This window comes from Diabrotica undecimpunctata, chromosome 6 (assembly GCF_040954645.1).
Source record: "Diabrotica undecimpunctata isolate CICGRU chromosome 6, icDiaUnde3, whole genome shotgun sequence".
Lineage (NCBI taxonomy): Eukaryota > Metazoa > Arthropoda > Insecta > Coleoptera > Chrysomelidae > Diabrotica > Diabrotica undecimpunctata.
In genome coordinates this window covers 81,490,951-81,515,136 of record NC_092808.1, presented here as the reverse complement: position 1 = coordinate 81,515,136, position 24,186 = coordinate 81,490,951, and the positions used below count along the sequence as shown (strand labels likewise).

Genomic DNA, 24,186 nt, shown 5'->3' with positions numbered 1-24,186 from the left:
AACCAGAAAAGACATGTATCTTACGTGTATAGATATAAGACTCGAGAAGCAATATGAATTATAGTAAAATATAACGATTCAAACGAAAAGTAAAGTATTTATAAATTAAACTTCTAGTGATAGCAACTTCTATGGAACTTTTTATGCATATGATCTACTAATAGAAAGATGAGTAAAAAAAACATAAAATTTTCAAACAGAAAGAACTAACTAGAAGACGAAGACTATAATAATACCGAAAGCAAAAAAGGCTAGAAACCTAACACAACCTACAAAACCTCTGGAAGAAAAATCCATATTATCAAAAATTGAGAATAATAAAGATCAAGAAAGAATAACATTGAGATAATGGTATAGTTTATTAAAAAAATACACTTCTGAAAACAAATGGATAGACCACATCACAGATGTAGGGAGAAAAAGGACAAATATATCAATAGATGAAATAATCGTTGAATGGTGAAATGAACTGTAAGAGAGGGTGAGAAGAGAAAGAAAAGTGCCTCCGACATACTTGAACGGTATAAGAAAAGAAAAGAGATCTGTGCCCCCGACATACTTGAACGGTATAAGAAGCTTAGAGAAAAATGAAGATAATTTTAATTAAAATCAATCTTTCAAAAATTAATCTCTCTTTAGGACTAACAGCATATTATAAATAACTAATATTAATACAATTTCTAATAAATAAATATAAAAGAATAAAAGTGTAATAATATAATTTCTCAAGAATGAAGAAAACTATTAAAAATGACTAAGATATTAATACTCGTATATCATATTTAACTTCTTACGAAAATTTTACACAGTGATCTTTACAAAAAAGTAAATTAAATGCAACTTTTAGGTGTCCCACAGTTTAGATCGATTAGAATCCGTGAGCAACTTCACAGAATTTGTCAAAGCTTTTAGTCAGTTTGGTGCTGAAATGGTGGAATTAGCGCATTTAACGGGTGATAGACAGAATGATCTCAAAGACGAAAGGAGACGAGCTCAAATGGCTGCTGCTAGACAAGTATTAGAAAGATCGACGATGATGTTGCTAACTTCCAGTAAAGTAAGTATTTCGATATTTTAATCCTAACTTGCCATATGTAGTAACGTATGTCATATCAGACATTATTTAAATATACTTTTTTATATCACGTAATAAAAAGATATAGTGTCCTGCTAATTATTATAATTATATTATTTTTTATATAACAATTACAATTTTAGTATTTTTGTGGTTTAATATTACCGTAATTATATACTGATAATAGTATTTTTTATATGTTGAAACAAGTTTATTTTTATGATGTTACTTATATTAACGTTTTATAGCGATTCATGTTTGTAAGTTCAACACTAGAAATACTTTTTTTGAAAAGTTGTCTATAACTACGCTTCTACTATTTTTTCCTTGTACTTTTTTATTTTTTTTCTGGTACTATAATTTTATTTAAATATTGATCTTTTAATTTATTTTCTTGGATTTTAGTGTCAAGAGCATCTAAATTTGATCTGGCTACTGTTATGATTGTGATTCTAACCAGAGATATTTTCAGAAGAGTGGCCTATACCCAAATTAAAATCTGTGGCAAATAATGCCCAACCAAAGAGTCTCAAAAATATAATTTTTTCTATAATTGCCATAAAATCTGTTTAATTTCCAGTATGATAGATTAAATATCATGGTTAAGGTAGCATGAGCTTTTAGCAAGTGGTTCATATAATACACAATAAGTTTCTATTTAAGAGGCAGTACGTAGTCTAAATATAAATTGAGTGTTAGAATGAAAAGTTAAGAATACCTTATAATTTATCAAACGGATTTAGAAATAGTTTATGATTAAACTGACCTCCTAATGGGAAATAAAAACAGCTACAGAAAATTCGGCTTAACCACTGATTTCCACGAAGTTAAAGCATTTATTTACTCTCATAATCTAGACGTTGTTTCTTTGAGCAGTATTCATTTTGACGATTGGTAGGTTGCCAACCTTCTTAATCACCCTCCACATTTTATCCGGGCTTGGAACTGGCTGTGGTAACCGCACAGCTACTCAATCCACCCTGCAATTACTCCATGCAGTAAATACGGCAAAAGATGGTTCTTCTAAAGGAAAACGATTAGTTCGACCACTTAAACGATAAAATGACAACTTACATTAAAAAATAGACATAGTCATGTTTACATAAAAAAGAAGAAAGAGAAGAAGAATCTAGATGTTATGTTTATTTCTGAAGCACACATGACTAATAAGGGCCATTTCTATATTTTCAAATATTCAAACTACAATTTCTATAATTTCAAACATAATATGTTACTTAACATAATAGAACAGACATAACATTAAGCATCATGAAATAAATAAAATTAGTAGAGTCATCCAAGTAGCATCAGTGTCGGTCGAAGATTCATAAGTCCTGATTATTTTATATGATGTTGATTGCCCACGGAATAAAATAATTAAAGATGATCATTTTACTAAATACTTTAAGATGCTCGGACACCGTTTCATTACTGCTGAAGATTATATCTCCAAGTGATGTATACTTATTGCCTCAGTGATGCACAAAAAATTCCTGATCTTATTGATTTTGCTATAGTAAAAAGAATATCACATACCTACTTCCAAATTTCTCCTTCATTTGACCTCTTATCAGATCATTTCCCTTTCTTCAAAGATCTACAAAGCCAAATTTGTAACTGTATTTATACATTATCCTAAACTTGCCTCTTAAAAGTAATAGAAAATGCAGTTATTCGCTTTACAGCTATTTAGCCAGCTGCTTGGACGTCCACTCCAGAAATTACCTATAAATACAACTTCGAGTCCTATCCAGCTCACATAAATACATTTATATTGGAAAAAAGAAAACTGTGAAATTGATAGCAGCTCACTAGGCATCCAGAAGATAAAGCAAATCTTAATAGAGCTTACAGTCTACTCAAAAGAAAATTAATCCAATATAACGACAATAGAAATTACGTATAAACACAACTTCGAGTCCTATCCAGCTCACATAAATACATTTATATTGGAAAAAAGAAAACTGTGAAATTGATAGCAGCCCACTAGGCATCCAGAAGATAAAGCAAATCTTAATAGAGCTTACAGTCTACTCAAAAGAAAATTAATCCAATATAACGACAATAGAATCAACAAATATTTAAAAAAACACCTGCAGATGATAAAAATTATTCGCTGTGGAAACTAAAAAAAAGGTAAACACAACGAAAAAATGATTATGCCAATCAGAAAACAAAATGACACTTGAGCAAAAACTGACATAGGTAAAGCATATACTTTTTCAAATCATCTATGCCAGGTATTCCAACCGCATAAAGGGGAAGTGTCTCATCTTGAAGAAGAGGAAGCTATTCGTGAAGTCGTGAATGCACAACATCAAATGGCTCCGCCTATTAAATCTGTTAAGCAATTTGAAATCAAAGAAGTAATTGATAAACTGGAAATTAAAATATCACCTGGATATGATATAATATTCTAGTTTTGTACTAAAAAATCTATCCAACGAAGGCGTAAGTTTAATTACTTTTATACTTAATTCAATATTAAAAACAGGTTATTTTCCACTCCAATGGAAAGTTGCTAAAATTGTTTTTATCCCAAAACCTAATAAGGATCACGCCAAAGTATCTTCATATCGCCCAATTAGCTTGTTGCACATTATATCTAAAGTGTTTGAACGGCTTTGTCTGAGAAGAATTAAGATTATTTTATATGACAGTAATGTTTTATCGAATTATCAGTTTCAGTTTAGGAAACAACATGATACCATCGAGCAACTTCTAAGAGTGGTAAAGAAATTTGCTCGAACACAAAAAGTACTGTACCGCTGCATTTATAGATGTCCTCCAAGCATTTGACAAAGTTTGGCATGTAGGTCTTATCTCCAAACTTAAATCCATATTTCCTCATCTCATAAGATCACTTTTAAGATCCTACCTGACAGATCGATTTTTTTAAGTTAAAAGAGGTGGGGAAATCACTATCATGTTTCCAATATGTTCCGGAGTTCTACATAGAAGCATAATAGAGCAACCTTCTACTTAGTATACATATTAGATTTCCCAATCACGAGCTATACAGCAATCGCTGCATATACCAATGACACAGTTAATATAACTTCAAATTCTACAGCAATTGAAGCATTCCAGGTATTGAAAAATCACATGCTTTAAATAGAAAGCCGGCTTAAACTGTGGCGAGTCCAAGTCAACACTTTACAATCAACACATATAACGTTTACTTAAAAAAAGGTGACGTGCCACCAGTTTCTATAAACAACACTCCACTTCCAGTTAATACCGTTCTTAAATACCTGAGAATTTATTTGGATAGCAAACTTAATTGAGGCATCCACATCTGGAAGAAACGTCTTCAACTTAGTTTAATCTACGGGAAAAGTGTATTGGTATATGAGTCGAAAATCAAATCTTAGCCTGGAGAACAAACTTCTAATTTATAAATGAATTTTAAAACCGATATGGCTATATGCAGCACAAATCTGGGTACAGCAAGTGATACTAACATACAAAAACTTTAATTATTCCAATCGAAAGTATTGCGCCAGATCTGCAATTTCCTTTGATATATTACAAATTAGAGATTACACTATGATCTACAGTTATAAACAATTAGCAAAGCAATATCTCCTGTAAACTCTGCATGCGAGACCAGACTGTCTTGCCATCCAAATCCGCTAGACAGTGATTTGCTCAACATTTCACACGAAAGAAGATTAAAATAATGAAATCATTTGGACCTCTAGTAAATCTGTAGAAATAGAGCATAATTCCATAGTGCGGTAAAATAACAATTTTTTATTCTGGTGTTTTCTAAAACCTTTCTCAATTTTTTAAGACTTGTAATACTCATATTTGTTGTCAGTGTTGTTTATCTGCATTAAACTGTGTGTTAAATTAATTACTATTTAAATGGGAATAAGCCACAATTAAAGGTTAAAATACGTTTATTGACGTTTCAATTTCCACTTCGGAAATCGTTCTCAAAATACAAACGTTAGTGAATTATTTACTAATTTACTAATTAATATTAATAAAACAATTTACTAATGTTTGTATTTTGAGAACGATTTCCGAAGTGGAAATTGAAACGTCAATAAACGTATTTTAACCTTTAATTGTGGCTTATTCCCATTTAAATAGTAATTAATTTAAAATGCCACAAGAAAATAGCTTCAGAACAATATTTGTGTGTTAAGTTAAAGTTAAAATTAATTGTTATATCATAGATTAAATTTATAATATTATATGTCTTACCTGGATGCTCGCCACTGGGCGGCTTCCCACTATGTTATTGTACTTAAATTATACATATTGCTTATTGTTTGAAATGAGATACACTGCAATAAACATCGGATGTTAAAAAAAAGTTCAGTCGATTTATAGTACCATCACTACGTGTCTAATTAAGTCTCGACTGAGTCATATATCTAATATTCTTTTGTGGACATATATCTTTATATTAAATAATACAGCGTAGTTATGTTCAGATAAATCATTATACCAAAAATAATAATGACTTAAAAGTTTCGTAAAAATTATGAATGGGACAATTTAATATACCTCATACCCGGTTCATTTACATCGTCTGGTCTACATAGGTTGCACTGTAACCAATCGACTTCTTAAATGACCAGTTACATATACATCTGTCAGTAACCATTACCAAAGACCTCGGAGTTTGGCAGATCTGCAATATATTATAAGCATTCCACTAATACCCAATATACATAGCAGCGTTCTTATATCGTGGCAAAGCTTAAATACTCCATAGCTGACAAGTTTTTTAACAAGTTATTTAGAATTTTTTTCCCTCGTGCTATGTATTTCATTGGCACAATGGTGTTATACCTCGGCATTGGTATGCGCATTAGTTGCAGCATAAAACTCCCAATATGATAAGCCAGTTATGGTGCGGTGGTCTAATGTCTTATCGATTTAGTATGTGTATACATGTACTATTAAGTATGATGTATATTTTTTCTTTGTGTGTGTCATCAATAACCACATTTACAGGTGCCTGCAGCGTTAGTTGGTCCTGTTCTATTGTTCTATATACCCATATAAAGTTCCTTATTAGTCATTAAAATACGCCGTAGTAATAAGCACTTCCTTATCTATTTTCTGCGTGGACTCTTACTCAGTTCATAGCTCCCTGCACTAATTTATTATGCTTCATACGACGAAAGAAATCTCTGGATAAATAACGGATTAAATATCACCACTAATATTTTCATGGTTTTCCCTTTCTTAAACATGGTCATCTAAGATCAGAATAGCCATGATGATTGCCAACCTCCGTCGCGGAGATGGCACGTGAAGAAGAAGAAACATGGTCACATATTCATTATTTTTATTTAAAGTCAATACAATTGTGCGTCCAATCAAATTAATTACTCTCCTCTCTGTAACCAAACTCCCGCTCTCACCAGGCATTATAAATATCTTGCATAGATCCTGAGAGGGCACAAAAATATGCCTTAATAGGACTTCCAAAACACAACAACCCACAAAAACACTACAACACTTTGAACAGACGCGAAGACGAGGCGAGAATTGCTAGGGACAACAGATTGATACAAACATATATAAGTTGATCATCAGAACATCTTACAAAACGGGACGTGCCAGTTAATATCTGATGAGATTCCTGTTAATTTAGATAATCCAAATAGCACGACACTTATTAAAATCTTTATTTAACGTTGGGTCGAATCCTGCTTTAAAGACATGTTCCAGTTCTAACCGATTCTGCAATATTTCTGGTTATCCTGGTAAAATTAACTGACCAATAACTAAACTTTGCGATGCAATAAAGAGCACAATTATATCCACTTGTCTAGTCTCTTAACCTAAATTATGTTTCGTAAAGACTAAAAACTTGCCAATGTACATCTTTCTAATTTTTGTCTTAACAATGTATTGACCTTTTACTTTTATTTAATCGGAAAATAACAAAAATTTTGTATAGAATATGTTTTATTTGAAAATTATCCTTATTATCCTCAAATTTTGACCAGAGTTTAATGGCGTCCAAATTTACTCTACACTATTAAAGTTCGAGTTGAAGATATAAAAGAATTAGTCAACTTATAAAAAATACCTAGTTCTTCTCGTACCAATCTTTCAGCGTCCTATTTATTTCTACGACGTGAATAGAACAATAGTTTCTGTCTACTACAAATTATGTATATGTATAACAACCCGAGGATATATTGATTGAGACATATACTTTTGAAGGCGTAAGAGAGTTTATATATTTATCTAGGTACACAATTCAACCAAAATAATGCAGTAAGTGCAAAAATTAAAATACGAATATAGTTGTTTATATTTAAAAAAAAAATAGAAAAAAAAATACAAATGTAATTATAAACACTTTTATTACAAAAACTATATGACTTATTAAGTGATAAAAACTTAATCAGACCTGATATATAAGTGTCAAACATAAAGGGTGTTTTTTTTAGAGATATAGAAATGTAAGATGGTCACACTTTTTTAACTGTTGGCCATTATAACAGCTGTCAAGTGATTTATGTTAAGTTCGGTTTGGCATTTCAGCATAAATAGACTTGACGTCCGAAAAATGCTTCCAAATTGTACAAATTTATTTTGAAAAGTGTGGTTCTGTGAACATAATCGTCCATTAAAGCAATTAATTCAATTAACTATGGAACGCTTTTGCACTACGTTTACTGTAAATGATAATATGCATCCACAGACACGTCGTATAGTGCGTACAGAAGAAGTTCTTGCTACTGTAGAGCGTAGCATACAGGAAGACCCAAATCAGTCCATCTGGAATCGTGCACAACAGTTGGATTCGTGTCCATCCACTTTATGGAAGATTTTGCGGAAAGATCTTGCTTTGCGTGCTTACAAAACACATTTCATTTAATCATGCAAAAAATAAAGGTACATCATCAACTAGCAAGGCGTAGATTCGTAGATTCGGTGAGTAGGTCTAAAATTTGATTGCCGTTGATTTCAATTTTCATAAGCGAATTTTGTTTAGAGATGAAGCTCACTTTTGGTTAAATGGCTACGTCAAAAAACAAAACTGTCCTATTTGGAGTAAATATAATCCTTAAATGTATGCTAGGAAACCATTACATCCAAAAAAACTGACTGTTTGTTGTGCTTTATGGTCTGGTGAAACCATTGGACCGTATTTCTTCAAAAACGATGCTGGCCAGAACGTTACAGTCAATGGTGATTGCTATAAAGTTATAATTACTGCCTTTTTCATTCCCCAGTTAAATAATTATGATGTGCAGGAGATGTCGTTTGAATAAGACGGCGCAATATATTACGCAGTCCGTGCCACAATTGATTTATTGAAAGAAACGTTTGGTAACCACATAGTTTCACGTTTCCGACCGTGAATTGGCCTCCAAGATCGTGCGATTTAACACTGCTAAACTATTATATGTGGGGATATGTGAAGGTACTAGTCTACGCCGATAAACATGCAACGATTGACCACTTGAAGGACAACATTCGCCGCGTTATTGCCGATATACGGCAATAAAATTTGGAAAAAATGATCGAAAATTAGACCTCCAGATTAGACTACGTCAGAGCTAGCCATGATAGTCCTATGCCAGAAATCATACTTAAAGTATAATGCCAAAAGATTATATTTCAAATAAAGTAAATTTCATGTAAATTTATAAAAATTATCTTTGTTTTATTCCATTTTAAAGTTCTCTACCTCTAAAAACACCCTTTATATTTCATAGACTATCTTTATTTTCTGCAAACATTATCAAAATTGCCAATAAAGCTTTTAGCTCATTTCTACTGACGTCAAAAATATGGGCACAACTGTATGTAACTGAAAGTATAAAAAATATTCTTCAACTTTTGTGTAGATTTTTTTATTTTCTTTGGGACTAACTATACCAGGAAATAAATAAAAAAGAAATACCATTTGTAGCTGCCGTTCTTTTTGACAATAAAGATATTTTGTTTGACCACTCATGTTCGTTTTAACCTTTTATAACCTTTTCTGAATTTATAATAAACTTAGAAATAACGACGTTATCTCTCGATGTTTCTTTCAGGTACTTCCTCTGTAGATTTTTCGCTTTCCACCACTATTGCTTTTATATCTAAATCCATTAAATTTACAGATGAACTGATTACACTAGATGGCTGGAAAATTTCAGAATTACCAATATTTTTAGAGTAATGTTGTTCATTTGAATCGTCCTACTCAAACTCGAAAGTATCTACTTCTAACTCCCAGTCACTTCTACTACTACTATTATCTTCAAGAGGCTCACTATCTTTACCAGTCAATATATGCTGTATTTCATTGTTTATTTTCTTTGCTGTTAAAGTTTTATTGATGACATAGTGCTACAATTAAATAAAATAATATTTACTACAAATATAAAAAATAATTAGATAATGACTTACCAAAAACGTCACCAGCATCCAAATAGACTTAAGAGAAAAAAACTAATGTAGAAACTGGACTGCCGTATAATCTACGACGTTCCTTAAAAAATATACGTAAATACAGTTAAAACGAAACACACCCACCACTTGTTAAATCAAGACTAAAGAAACAGCTACTGAGGAGGGTATCACCCTAATTGCGACCAAAACAGAGGTGCGTCGTGAAATTTACGAGTGTCCACTTTTCTAGGGTTAAAAAAAATTAAAAGAACAAAAATTGACATATATAACTCTTATCAAGCTCAATGAATTATGGCAAGGGCGCTATAATTTTGAGCTTTACCGCCGTTTTGTTGAAATTGACTAGGTCTTAATAGGTATTACTAGGTCCATCAAAACAAGCAATTGGAATTCTTCAGTTCTAGGTTTTTACCCAAAATGATTGAAAGTAAAACAGAAAGTCGATATTTGAACTCCTCATTTAACTTTGTTCCGATTGAGATACGATTTTACCAATTTTAAGTCATTTGTGCAAAACTTCTGGTAGTAACTTTTTAACCGGAAGCGATATAAAAACCAAAAGTATATATTTGTTCTAATCTTACTAATGCGCCTCGAATAATATATCGGTTGTACTATTACCGCGACTCTTAAATAGTACTTCCAGTTGAAACTTTGGACCCGGAAGTCACAGATCAAATATCTTAACTCTAATACTATGTTTGGGCTATAAGTCTAATAACGAAGGATTTGTGTTAACGGATAGACAAAGATGGATAGTTTAATGTTTTTACTATTTTGTGAAGCCTCCGAAACACATTTGTAACCAAAAATGGATTGGGCGAGAAGGAAAGGCAGGTCCAGAGCGAGATTTAGGGGTCAAGAGGAAGAAGACATAAGACTAAGGACATATTTAATATAATTAGTGAAACAACCATACGATAAAACTTATTGGTTACACGGGAATTGATCCAGAAGTAAGGTTCCCATTAATTTTACAAATAGACATTGTTTATGCTCATAGAAATTTTTATTCGTTGAAAAGAAAAAAATTGCTTAGTTTTTCTAAAAAGTAGTTATCTTTTCTGTATCTATTGTTATGATATTTATTTAACTGTTGTCTTTTGTCTTTATTAAAAGGTTCTTATTTTAATTTATTAAAAAGCACGATAACTTATATTAATTTATTTAACTACTCAATAATACATAATTTATTTAAAGGCGAGCGTAACAATTAAAATCGCGGCCGCGGGTTCAGAATTAACTAACTCCTTGAATGAAAAATCCATTATTATATATAAAACCACAACTGGCCTAGAATTCAGGAGAACCCCTCTGATGTATACTAGAAGGTCATCGTCTGACTGGTTTTCTTTCTGCCAGCTGGTAGAATTCTCTCGTACAATCTACAACATATTAGTGAATTAGTCATAATATATTTACGGTTATTTTTAGGCCATGATATTTATCGTAACATTGCCCCCCTCTTAAATTATGGTTCCTCCTGGAACCTTGTCGGGACTGGAACCGGAACGGTATGCTGGTATCGGCAACTGGACCCTCTTTTACAACTTCCAGTTGTATAAAAATGACAAGGGACGTGTTGGAGAACAATAATCTCCAACCAAATAATTCTATTTCAAAACAAATAAAAATATTTCCGCCGCATCGGTTACCTAAATAAATCCCTTGTCTGCATTGACTTATTTCTTAGAATGTTAATCTCCGCCCATATTGACCTTAAACCGGTAGATCCTTCAAAATGCAAAGACAATTATTTCGGAGGGGCTAGCTAGGGGAAGCCAGTGAATTAGCAATCGTTGTAGGGTTTAGACCTACTTTTCAAGTTTCGGAGAGTTTTTCTCCACGTTCGCAATCGCAAGTTACGCAATATATCGGGAACCCTTAATGTGAAGTGTTATGGTGTTTTCGTTCGTAAACTGTAATTTTCTAATTAGGTTCCTTACGATTAGTTATTCAGTCACAGTTTATAAGTTTCTATTTCTTGCCCTTTTTCAATTACAGTTCTAGCTAAACAAGTTATTGTTTTATTTCACTCTATCAATCTATTCAACAGGCCAGACCAAATCACATTTAAGAGTCCATTTAAGTTTCTATTACTGAGCATTCGAAGGCTAGCGGAACAATTGGACTTACAGCAAGTACAAACCGCTGAAAGAGACACTGTTAGCATACAAGAATCTTCCTGAAGGGATGTTGAAAACCGGCATCCCTCCAGGACGGTTTTCTCTCCGCACCAGTAACTATGCGGATTGCGACAGACTAACACCTGGACTTCGGTGTCTTTAAAGATCTCTTCCACCATATTTCGGATAACCTCCCTGAAGGGATGTTGAAAACCGGCAGCTCTCCATTTGTTCACTTCGAGCCGGATTTTGATCCTACTAGCCGACTTTCTGGCCTAAAACCGTTCAATTTAAGTTTCTGTAATTCTGTGCTTTCAAAAAAACATTGAGCGTCTATATTCTTTGTTAAAAGTTTCGTGTGTTTCGGATATTCTCGTCGATAGACAATAATTCCTAGAGACATAGTGAGTGCGTTGTTTATTCTACGGACAAATAAACATTTGATAAACAAAACAAAACAGTGATAGTTTAAAGAAAACCAGTGATTACTTCAAGAAATGCTGTTCCAGGACTAGCTGATTCCAGAGAGGGATAGGCAGCCCACATTCAAGTACTAAGAACCCAGGGGTGACGTACAAATCAAACTTTTTTATATAAATTCAAAAAGTTATTTCAAAAATCTAGTGCAAATTAGTGTTCTTATAAAGTCAAACATTGTTAAAGAACTATTCAGGGTTAAATTTTTAGTTTAGGTTATTGCATGCTTGTTAAAATTCAAAATTATTAATTCAGAATTAATTAATTCAAAAATAAATAACAATTTCATTTAAAAATAAACAAATTAGAGTTGCCAACCGTAGTCCGTTTGAAGAGGTTTACTCTCCGGACACTGGAACTCACTTAAGCATGGGTGTATGTTACCTGAAGTAAAATCTAATTAAAATATTAAACATCATATAATATTATAAACAACATGTACAATCTTTGGTAACATTTTTCAATTTAAAGGGTTTTTACCCAAATATTTTGGTGGCTCAGGCATGTTAACCTGCATTTTAACCTGATGATGGAACAGTTGTTCCGAAAACGTTCGTGCTTGTAATGTTGCCCTTTTAAGGGTTTTTATAAAATAAAATATACCCACATACAAAGACTAACCTCTTTTCTTTTAAACAAATTAAAGTTATTACAATGAGCAATAAAGGTTTAAATAAATTAACAAAAAAGAAGCAGTCTATACTAGATTCTGTTGGTAGAATTCAAGCGTGGCTAGAAATAAACCACGACTCGGAAAAAGATATTTTCTCCTTCAAGACACGAGAAGATAGGTTAAAAGACCTTTTCTCTGACTTCAACAGCGTACACGATGAAATTGAATTCCTGGACGATTCTCAAGAGTCTGATCGTGCTTTGTTTGAAGAAAATTATTTTGCGACGCTTTCAAAAATTCAAAATTCAATTAAATCATTGGAAATTACCAATACAGGGAGCGCTACTAAACAAATGGCCGTAAAACTCCCAGAAATCAGTACAAACAAATTTTCTGGACACGTAAACGATTTTAAAAGCTTCTATGAACTATTCGACACACTGATAATAAAAAATCAGTCCCTTTCTGATATCCAAAGATTTCTTTACTTAAAAAGTTACCTAAAAGGTGATTCTCTAAAGTTGGTGGATTCTTTGAAAGTCACCAATGAAAATTTTTCAATTGCTTTGGATATTCTAAAAAACCGCTATCAAAATAAGGTCACAATCATAAATTCTTATTTAACAGAAATTCTAGACATTCCTACACTGAGAAACAGCTCACCGCAGATTCTCAGAAGCTTTCTAACAACTGTAACAAAAAATATGCAACTGCTAAAAAATTTGCAATTTTCAAGTTCAGAGCTCATTGATATAATTTTAGTTTTTCTGCTACAAAGCAAATTAGACTTTTCAACAAGGAGACTTTTTGAAACTGAGCGAAATCATACAGATGTACCAAATTTAGATGCTTTTCTTAAATTTTTAGAAAAAAGGTGCATTGTTCTGGAAAGTCTGGAAAATACAAATCCTAGGCAAACCAAAAACGTAAAAGTTTCACATCATGCATACAGTAATAACACATCAGAGGATTCAAATAAAAATAATATTTCAAATAATTTAGTTTCTGACTTTTATTGTATTTACTGCAAAAAACAAGGACATAAAATTTATAAATGTCAATTTTTCAAAAACATTCAGCATGATGAAAAAATAAAATTCGTAAATTCAAAAGATCTCTGCCTAAACTGCCTAGGTAGGCATAATTCTAAAAACTGCTCCTCAAAACATGGATGCACCATATGCAAAAAGCGCCATAACACTGTTCTTCACATTTCGGGTAAAAATTATACTTTTTCTACGACTCATAACAATGAAAGTCCGTCAACTTCTACAAATTCAAACAATTACGAACGCGAGCATTCGTCTAATTCAAATTTTCAAGGTCCTTCTGTTCAAGGGCAAGAACCTTTTACAAATGCTTTTTCTGCTTTGTCCGTAAAGAATTTAAACATACTTGTTGCTACGGCCAAAGTCACTATTTTCGACAAAAACGGGAACCCTTTAACGGCCCGATTGTTACTCGATACAGGAAGTCAGAATAGCTTTTGTACCCGGTGTCTCGCTGATAGGCTGGGTTATAAGCCGTATGACATTTCTCTAAATATATCTGGCATAGGCCAAAATAATTCGGTTTCAAAAAAGATGGTCAACATAAAATTGCATTCTAACTATAATAAAAAGTCTTTCAAAATTTCATGTGCTATCTTAAAAAATATTACTTGCAATCTTCCACAGTTCCGCATACTTACAAAAAAGTTACCAATTCCAGGGGACGTTTTTCTCGCCGATGATTCCTTTCACAAACCTAGTCAAATAGACATCTTGGTTGGGGCAGATTTGTACTACGACCTAATTCTTCCGGAAATAAATCCTCTTGGCCCCAGGCTTCCAATCTTGCAGGCTTCGCATCTGGGGTACCTAATTGCCGGCGTGATAGCTCCTCACTTGACGGCACCCACAGTAGCAAACAATGTTTCTGGAGAGGTTGCTCTACTTTCTACGTGTAGCACGGACAAGCTGCTCACAAAATTTTGGAACATGGAAGAACTTTCTCAAAAACCTATTCTGTCGGAAGCTGACGAGCTGGCCGAAAAAATATTTCAAACTACAACAAAGATCCTTGAAAATGGACGCTTTGAAGTAGATATTCCATTAAAAAATGCACAAGAACACCAATTACTGGGTGATTCATTTTCCATAGCCAAACGGCATTTTCTCTCGCTCGAAAATAAATTCCAAAAAGATAAAAAATTATTTTTCGAGTACAAAAACTTCATTGACACATATATTTCTTCAGGGCATGCTGAATATGTACCGCTTTCGTTCGTGAATGAAAATTCGGACAAAAAATATTTTATTCCACATTTGTGTGTCATCAACGAACAAAATAAAAGTACAACTTTGCGTGTCGTCATGGATGCTAGTTGTAAAAGCTCTACAGGAAAAAGTCTGAACGATATTTCATTAAAAGGGTATCAGGTGCAATCTGATCTATTCGATATTCTGGTTCGTTTCAGGCAATACAAATTCATATTTTCCTGTAATATTCAAAAAATGTTTCGACAGACGTGGATCAACAAAGATCAACGCTTTCTACAAAATATTCTGTGGAGGGACGATACCCACGATTCTATAAAATGTATTCAACTTAATACTGTTACATACGGGACGAACAGCGCCCCATTTCTTGCGACGAGAGTCTTGCAAGAGATTTCAAATAAAAATAAAATTCAATTCCCATTGGCCTCACATTTTCTCGAAACCCAATTCTACGTAGATGATGGTTTATGTGGGTCAAATAATATTGAAGAATTGCTCGAAATACTTCAGCAATTAAGTTCTGTTCTAAACCGCCATGGTTTTACATTACATAAATTTCATTCAAATTCATCCATATTCCTACAAAAAATCAATCCAAAACATTCAAAAACTACTACTCAGGAATATGACCTAAATTTCGATTCTACTTCCAGCAAAGTTCTAGGCCTAAAATGGGACCCTGCGGAAGACCAAATGACAATTTCCGTCCCCGAAAATAATTTCTGCCCCCCAGTAACAAAAAGAAAAATCCTGTCTGCATTAGCACAATGTTTCGACCCTCTGGGACTCATCAATTCATTCATTGTTAAAGACAAAATGCTTACGCAGAAACTCTGTCTGCAAAAAATTCACTGGGACACAAAAATTTCGGACAAAAATATTCTAAACGATTGGAACAAGTTTCTACAGGACTTGTCACAATTAAAAAATTTAAAAATTCCTCGTTTCTACTTTTCTGAAAAAGTAATTCTAAAGGTTGAGCTTCATGGATTTTCAGACAGCAGCTTGGCAGCTTATGGCGCATGCGTATACCTGAGAACTTTCTATGCCGATGAGACCATATCCTGTGCATTAGTTTCTTCCAAATCAAGGATAACTCCGTTAAAGACGGTAACACTTCCTAGGCTTGAGCTGTGCGCAATGGTTCTCCTTTCAAAACTTGTTTCAAAAATAATTTCTATCTTTGAAAATCAACCTGTAAAATTTATTCAGTCATCCTCTGGTCAGACTCCCAGGTAGCTCTGTCGTGGTGTAAAAGTCACCCTAGTCGGTGGTCTGTTTTCGTGGCTCACCGGGTAGCACTTGTCCAAGAGTTGACTCAAAACTTTACATAGCTTCACATAAAGTCTGCACAAAATGCCGCAGACCTTCTTTCTCGAGGAATGTCTGGTTCTGAAATTCTCAATAGCGATTTCTGGTGGCAAGGCCTAAATGCTTACGAGATAAAAGTTTCAATGTTTCCAATCTAGCAAATGACAAAGTTCTCGAAAACCTGCCCGAGGAACGAAAAATAGGCCTCGTGGTAAATTCTAACGTAGAAAACTTCTGGATGAGCATTTTTTCACGTTTCTCAAATATTTCACGCTTAAAACGTACAGTAGCGTACGTATTTCGGTTTATTTCTAATTGTAAAAAACAAAAAATTTCTGAACCCCTTTCTGTGGCGGAGTTAAATTATGCTATGGATTTCATCATCAAACAAATTCAGGGTGATGCATTCTCAAAAGAAATTGCAGAGCTTAAAAATAACAAATTTATTTCAAATAAAAACATCGTTTCACTAAAACCATTTGTAGATTCTTCTAATTTTCTCAGAGTTGGAGGCAGACTTACAAACTGTCCCGACATAAACTATTTGCAAAAACATCCGATACTACTTCCATCCAAGAATCATACCGTCAATCTTATTATCAAAAATGAGCATATCAGATTGGGACATGCTGGTGCTCAAACAGTTCTCTCAAACCTTCGGTTGAAATTCTGGCCTCTCAATGGTCTAAAGGAGGCAAAACGAATTATTCGCAACTGCACCATATGTTTCCGATTTTCGTGCACTCCTGCACAACAGCTAATGGGTAACTTACCTGAAGATAGGTTGTCCATTACAACAAGACCTTTTCAAAAAATAGGTGTAGATTATGGTGGACCATTTCTGTTAAAATATTTTTCACTCCGAAAAGCGCCAAAAGTCAAGGCATACATATCCATTTTCGTGTGCATGGTGACCAAAGCTGTGCACATTGAGGTTGTTTCTGATCTAACAACTTCTTCCTTTCTATTAACACTCAAAAGGTTTATATCCCGACGTGGTAACCCAACCGTCATTTACTGTGACAATGCCACATGTTTTTCTGGTGCAAGAAACCAACTCTACGACTTATACAAATTCTTTAAAAATAAGTCAAATTCTCAAACCATTGTGGAATATCTGTCTGAAAATCAAATCTCATGGAAGTTTATTCCCCCTAGATCTCTTCATTGGGCTGGGATCTGGGAAGCTTCAGTAAAAAGCGCTAAATATCATATGCGTAGACTAATAGGCTCTTCTTCTTTCACTTTCGAACAGTTTTATACTGTCATGGTTCAAATTGAAGCTGTGATGAATTCAAGGCCTATCTGTGCCATGTCCAGCGACCCTTCCGATTACACTTTTCTCACTCCTGGGCACTTTATAATAGGCTCCAGCCTGACTGCGCATCCTGAGCAAAACTTAGAAAAAATTCCGGAAAATAAACTATCCGTGTTTCAGCAAATTGCAAAAGTACAACAAAGTTTCTGGAAAAAGTGGTCTGTTGACTACTTAAACCGCTTACAAAACTCTTCAAAATGGTCCCGACTAAGGGATAACATAAAAATCAATGACTTAGTTCTTCTTAGAGAGGACGATGTACCTCCTCTAAAATGGCCTCTAGCACGGGTAGTTGATACAATGCCCGGTCAAGATGGCAAAGTCAGAGTGGTCAAGTTAAAGACCATCAATGGTCAATTTACAAGGGCAATCTCTAAAATTTCGGTTCTCCCTAGGCAAGATAAAGAAGAGTAGGTTAGACCACAAGGCTCTAACGCCGGGGGGAATGTTGGAGAACAATAATCTCCAACCAAATAATTCTATTTCAAAACAAATAAAAATATTTCCGCCGCATCGGTTACCTAAATAAATCCCTTGTCTGCATTGACTTATTTCTTAGAATGTTAATCTCCGCCCATATTGACCTTAAACAGGTAGATCCTTCAAAATGCATAGACAATTATTTCGGAGGGGCTAGCTAGGGGAAGCCAGTGAATTAGCAATCGTTGTAGGGTTTAGACCTACTTTTCAAGTTTCGGAGAGTTTTTCTCCACGTTCGCAATTGCAAGTTACGCAATATATCGGGAACCCTTAATGTGAAGTGTTATGGTGTTTTCGTTCGTAAACTGTAATTTTCTAATTAGGTTCCTTACGATTAGTTATTCACTCACAGTTTATAAGTTTCTATTTCTTGCCCTTTTTCAATTACAGTTCTAGCTAAACAAGTTATTGTTTTATTTCACTCTATCAATCTATTCAACAGGCCAGACTAAATCACATTTAAGAGTCCATTTAAGTTTCTATTACTGAGCATTCGAAGGCTGGCGGAACAATTGGACTTACAGCAAGTACAAACCGCTGAAAGAGACACTGTTAGCATACAAGAATCTTCCTGAAGGGATGTTGAAAACCGGCATCCCTCCAGGACGGTTTTCTCTCCGCACCAGTAACTATGCGGATTGCGACAGACTAACACCTGGACTTCGGTGTCTTTAAAGATCTCTTCCACCATATTTCGGATAACCCTCCAATCTAATTGGCGGCACTCCAACTTTGGCATGGCTAACTTTTGCACGTCGGACTCTAGTACGTGCTCTCTCAATTGAAGTAAGACTTCCCATACATCTCGGTAGGTAAGTTGGTCACGGGCAGTGTCTTTTGTTACCAAGTAGAAAAGGTAACGTGATGCATCTTGAAGTTTCAAGGTTTTACCGGGAGCTGGCACTTGGCATTGAAGTTCTGCAACTCGACCAAACTTCCTTCGAAAGCCGGATGCCAACCCTGGTGCGTCTTTGATACGGGCCGGGATGGTAAGGGCCAGCGAGTGGTCATCGGGGAGCGCGAGTAGATCTTGCTTTTCTTCAGTGGTAACACCATGTCTTGCTTTACCGGTACCTCCATAGGCACCCATGAATTCCTCAAACGTGAGGTCAGACACATCTTGGACTTGGTTTACTTCCACTTTTTCATCTACGTCGTGGTCACCTTCGAAAGACGCCAGCCGGTTATGGTGTACTATCATCGGCTTTCCCCTCGGAATCTTGCTTATTCGGTAGATGACATCGTTGATCTTCTCCATAATGAGGTAGGGACCTTCCCAAAACTGCTGCAATTTGGGAGAACAACCTTTTCGCTTCTTTGGATTATACAGCCAGACTTTGTCGTTCTTCTTAAAGCAACCCTTTTCGACTTGTGTATCGTACCGTTTCTTCATTAGGTCGCTAGCGATCTGAAGGTGGGAACGGACCAACTCATGTACATCGTCCATTCTTCTTCGTAATTCGATCGCATAATCTTCACCTGCTACATCTTCTCCAGGTCGACATAGGACTCTGGCTGGTGTCTGGCCTGTTGATTCGTTAACAGCAGATCTGTAGGCCATTGTGAAGAATGGAAGGTATTGGTCCCAGTCTCGCTGATGATCGGACACCATCTTTGTCAAATATTTGCCGACTGTCCTATTCATCCGTTCTATCTTACCATCATATTGCGGATGATATGCTGTAGTTCTTGTTTTCTTCATGCTTAGTCTATCGCATATTCCTTGGAATAGATCGCGTTCGAAGTTCCTGCCTTGGTCACTATGTATCTTCAAAAGCACTCCAAATCGGCTGATATATTCTTGGATCAACTTATCTGCAACGGTGGCGGCCTTCTGGTCTGGAAGTGCGTAAATCTCGACCCACTTAGTAAAGTAATCCATTACTACCAACATGTACTTGCCTCCATTTTCACTTTCTGGAAATGGCCCAGCGATATCCAAAGCTATTCTTTCAAACGGGCTCCAACATTATATTGTCTCATAGGAGCTCTCCTTTTTCGGTAAGGCCCGTTACTCGTGACACAAATAGTACATTTCTTACACCAGTCTGTCTTTCTTCATTTCCTAAACAATCGTTTCAGCTTCCTCTCTTTTCGCCTGTGGTAATCGTCGAGCTGTTTGACGAATTGGCTTAACATTACCAGTATCAATTTTATGCTTAACAACGGTATTTCTTCCCGTCTTTCCTCCTTTCGGTACGAAAATATCACGATACTGCCGAAGAAATTCCCTTAATTTCCTTTTCTCCATCTGATTTAGAGACTGTCCTGCAACTGCAACCATTTGGTCGAATTTGACGTTGGAATTATCAGGTGTTGTCGCCTGATGGATTATGGATGTCACAGGTACACAAGTTCCTACTTTTGTCTCTTTCTTGATGGTCACTGGGTAGTCGTTGACATTGATAAGTCTCACAGGAATTTCTTTAGCCGAAGTCACCAATTCCTTTCCAATTATGATTCCACTTCCAACCTCATCGTCGTGGTTCCAAGGCTCCATCATAACAGGTGTCCCTTCGTCTACAATTCCCTGTAGTCGCGCAACTATGATCGTTTCGCTTCTAGCAGGCACGACTGTATCTTCTGTAATGGCTGCTTGCACAGTGTTGTCATTATGTGGATGAAGAAATACCTCCTCGTTGCCAACTTTAATTACCTTATTCTTAAAATCCAATTGGAATCCATGCATATTCATTACGTCCATTCCTAATATAACATCCTCTTCGATGTCAGCAACTATAACAGTATGGACAAACTTTTCTGCTCCAATTCCCAATTGTACCTGGATTTCTCCATGAATGTTGGCGTTTTCACCTGTAGCGGTCCAAAGTCGCAACCTCGTTGGTAACAGTTTCTTACGGCTGTTTATAACTGTTGGGCGTATAATGGTTCTGGTCGCTCCGGTATCCACCAACAACGTATGCTTTTTAACATTTATTTCTCCATCTACATATACACTATCTTCACGACATTTCAAAGAGGCTATTAGTATAAGAGGGTCTTTGGAAAAGTTCCGGGCCGAAGCTGCTCCCCTAAAGCCGACTCGTTCTGGTTTTCCTGATGGTGAGTTTCTTGATTTTATGGTCTTCGTTTTCTTGCATGTAATAATGTTCATCATATTAACGAGCTGGTCAAGTTTATCTTCATCTCCTTCCTCTTTTACAGTCCTAACTTTACGGTATCCGCCAGAGGCCTGTGTAGCTGACTCGTATTCGAGGGCGGCGGATAAGACATCAACCAGCGTCCTGTGACGAGCTAATCGCAGTGTTCTCTGCATTTCATGATCACGAAGACCATCAATAAACGTTTGAACGGCCAACTTTTCCATCATGTCTTCGGGAGCTGTTGGATAGACATATCGTACTAATCTGGCAATATCTACCTCATATTCTTGAAGAGCCTCCTCTTTCTTCTGTCTACGATTTTTAAGCTGCGACTGATATACATGCTCCAAATGTTCGTGGCCATATCGCATATTTAACCTCTTCTTAAGTTGTTCGAAATCATCCGTCTCTTCTACGGCTATGGTCTGAAGCACATCTAAGGCATCTCCTCGAAGAGCGATAGTCAGGTTTACAGCCTTTTCTTTTTCAGACCATACATTCGCTCTTGCAGCTGATTCGAACTGTTTCATGTAGTTATTCCATGACGATTTTCCGTCGAAAGTTTGGACTTTCACATGGACAGAACCTCCACTTCCTTCAAATTTCGGCCGTATTTCCAACTTACATTTCGTCTCGTCTTCTTTTGTCTCAACTGTAATTGGATTGTTTCCTCTCTCTGCCGTCCCTGTTTCCTCCAGCGTCTTTTCCATCTCTTTCCATATCTTTTCTTCGAAGGCCAACATATCGGCAGCAACTTGGTTTTTTAACGAAGATATTCTATCGTCCAGGGCAGACATCTCAGAAGTGACTTTAGAGATTTCCGAAGAGATGTTAGCAGAGACTTTGCTTTCCAGCGAAGAAATATCGTTAGAAACTTTGTCTTCCAACGAAGCGATGTCGCCGGAAACTTTGGCTACATCACCAGAAACTTTGGCTACATCAGCAGAAACTTTCGAAATATCGTCAGAAACTTTGTTCTCTAATGATGCGATGTCACCAGAAACTTTTGAAATATCGCCAGAAACTTTGTTCTCCAATGATGCGATGTCACCAGAAACTTTGGCCACATCACCAGAAACTTTCGCAATCGACGAGATAACAGCAACATGCTTATCTTCAAATATATAAGTTTCCGGATCCAAACCGTCTTCTTTTAAAGCGTTCTTTAGTCGTTGGACTAAATCAGCCTTTTTTCCGGTAGAAGCTAATTCCCTATCTTCAAGATGCCTTCTTAAATCCGTAACTGTGAGCTCAGAAATCGTAGCCATTTTCACAATTTATTTTATATTCACTTGTAATTTATTATTATAAGTCTAATTTATGTTCGATCCCACTTGTGACACCACTGTTATGATATTTATTTAACTGTTGTCTTTTGTCTTTATTAAAAGGTTCTTATTTTAATTTTTTAAAAAGCACGATAACTTATATTAATTTATTTAACTACTCAATAATACATAATTTATTTAAAGGCGAACGTAACAATTAAAATCGCGGCCGCGGGTCTTCAGAATTAACTAACTCCTTGAATGAAAAATCCATTATTATATATGAAACCACAACTGGCCTAGAATTCAGGAGAACCCCTCTAATGTATACTAGAAGGTCATCGTCTGACCGGTTTTCTTTCTGCCAGCTGGTAGAATTCCCTCGTACAATCTACAACATATTAGTGAATTAGTCATAATATATTTACGGTTATTTTTAGGCCATGATATTTATCGTAACACTATATTCTTATCATGTTTGTAGATAATGCTCCAAAGCGTTGACAACTCTACCACTCCTGTAATTTGGGGAATAAGTGATAAAGTCATTTGGTGTAAGATCTGGACTGAGTTGGTGTGATACATGGTGGGTGAGGCATGACTATCCATCTAAAAGTTCCTGCGTATAAAGGGAGGCGTGACGTAGTGCGTTGTGGGCTAGAGTCAGCAATAAAGTTATATGCTTTACACTTTTCAAGAAACTGGCGAACAAAACGATTCGGCTTGTGTTCTTTATATAACCGGGATATTTATCGATCACTACACTTGTGACACCCCAATTTTTCAGTAAAAGCTCTTTTCACTGTAACTTAAACTCTACTAGGAATTCAAGCAACAAGATTATGAACAGTAATCCTTTTATTTTAAAGCATTTTGCGTTGGACCATCTCGATATATGCCTCTGAAACTGACAGTTTTTTACTCCGTTCTTTATTGTGGACTTCCTTCCGATTGACAATAAACACTCTGCATGCTTTTCAGACGTATTTAACGAACATACACCTAGCAAATGAGGATGGTTATCCACAGGTACAGTTCCTTTTGCATACAAAAATTACGAATTACAGACGAATCTCGCAATTAGCGAAACCAACAAAGGGAACCCCGATCTCTGACGACTAAGCGGCGCAGCGTAGCGAAGGTAAATCTAAACTAATGAAATAGCTGCGCTGGATTTTGCCTCGCATATTCCTCTGCAACTAAAGCTCTTTAAGCACCTTATTTCAAGGTCGTTACTCGTACTCGTACTCGAAAATCAGGAAGTTTGATTTTGTTTCAAATTTAGAAAAATTCAAAATTAAGTTTGCCAATGATTTCACGACACTATATATAAACACTTTTTTTTTAATTTGATTGCATTTATTATTTCTACTTACTTTTAAAATTGTTAATATAATTTTATTTTTATTTGCTTAGACAAGCTTGAGGCATCCAGAATGTACATCTGCAAGAGAAAATCGTGATACCGTATTCTGCCAAATGAGAAGAGCCATGGATCTTATTCATTATGTAGTGAAAGACGGTGTCTTAAATAGTGCCGATTCAAGTGTTCAATCAGTTCATAGAGAAGGACTATGCGAAAGTGACAGAGGAACGGCATATGCCTGTATACAGCATTTGCAATATCTCCTCGAACATAGTAAAATCTCTATGGGTAAGTATTGGCAAGGAATTACCTAGAATACATTAATTTATTTTTTCTTTTTCTTTACTGTCTTTAAACGGACGTAGGCTTCTCAACTAGTAATAACAGGTGACGTAATAT

At 35.3% G+C, this 24,186-nt stretch overlaps 1 protein-coding gene across 1 annotated transcript in view; it reads left to right on the top strand.

Annotated features, from left to right (window-relative positions):
- alpha-Catr (alpha-catenin related) overlaps positions 1-24,186 on the top strand; it is a 233,368-nt gene that overhangs the window by 61,584 nt on the left and 147,598 nt on the right. The window contains exons 4-5 of the mRNA XM_072536256.1: positions 848-1,057; positions 23,838-24,075. Coding sequence (XP_072392357.1) covers positions 848-1,057; positions 23,838-24,075 — 448 coding nt within the window. The remainder of the gene's footprint in view (positions 1-847; positions 1,058-23,837; positions 24,076-24,186) is intronic.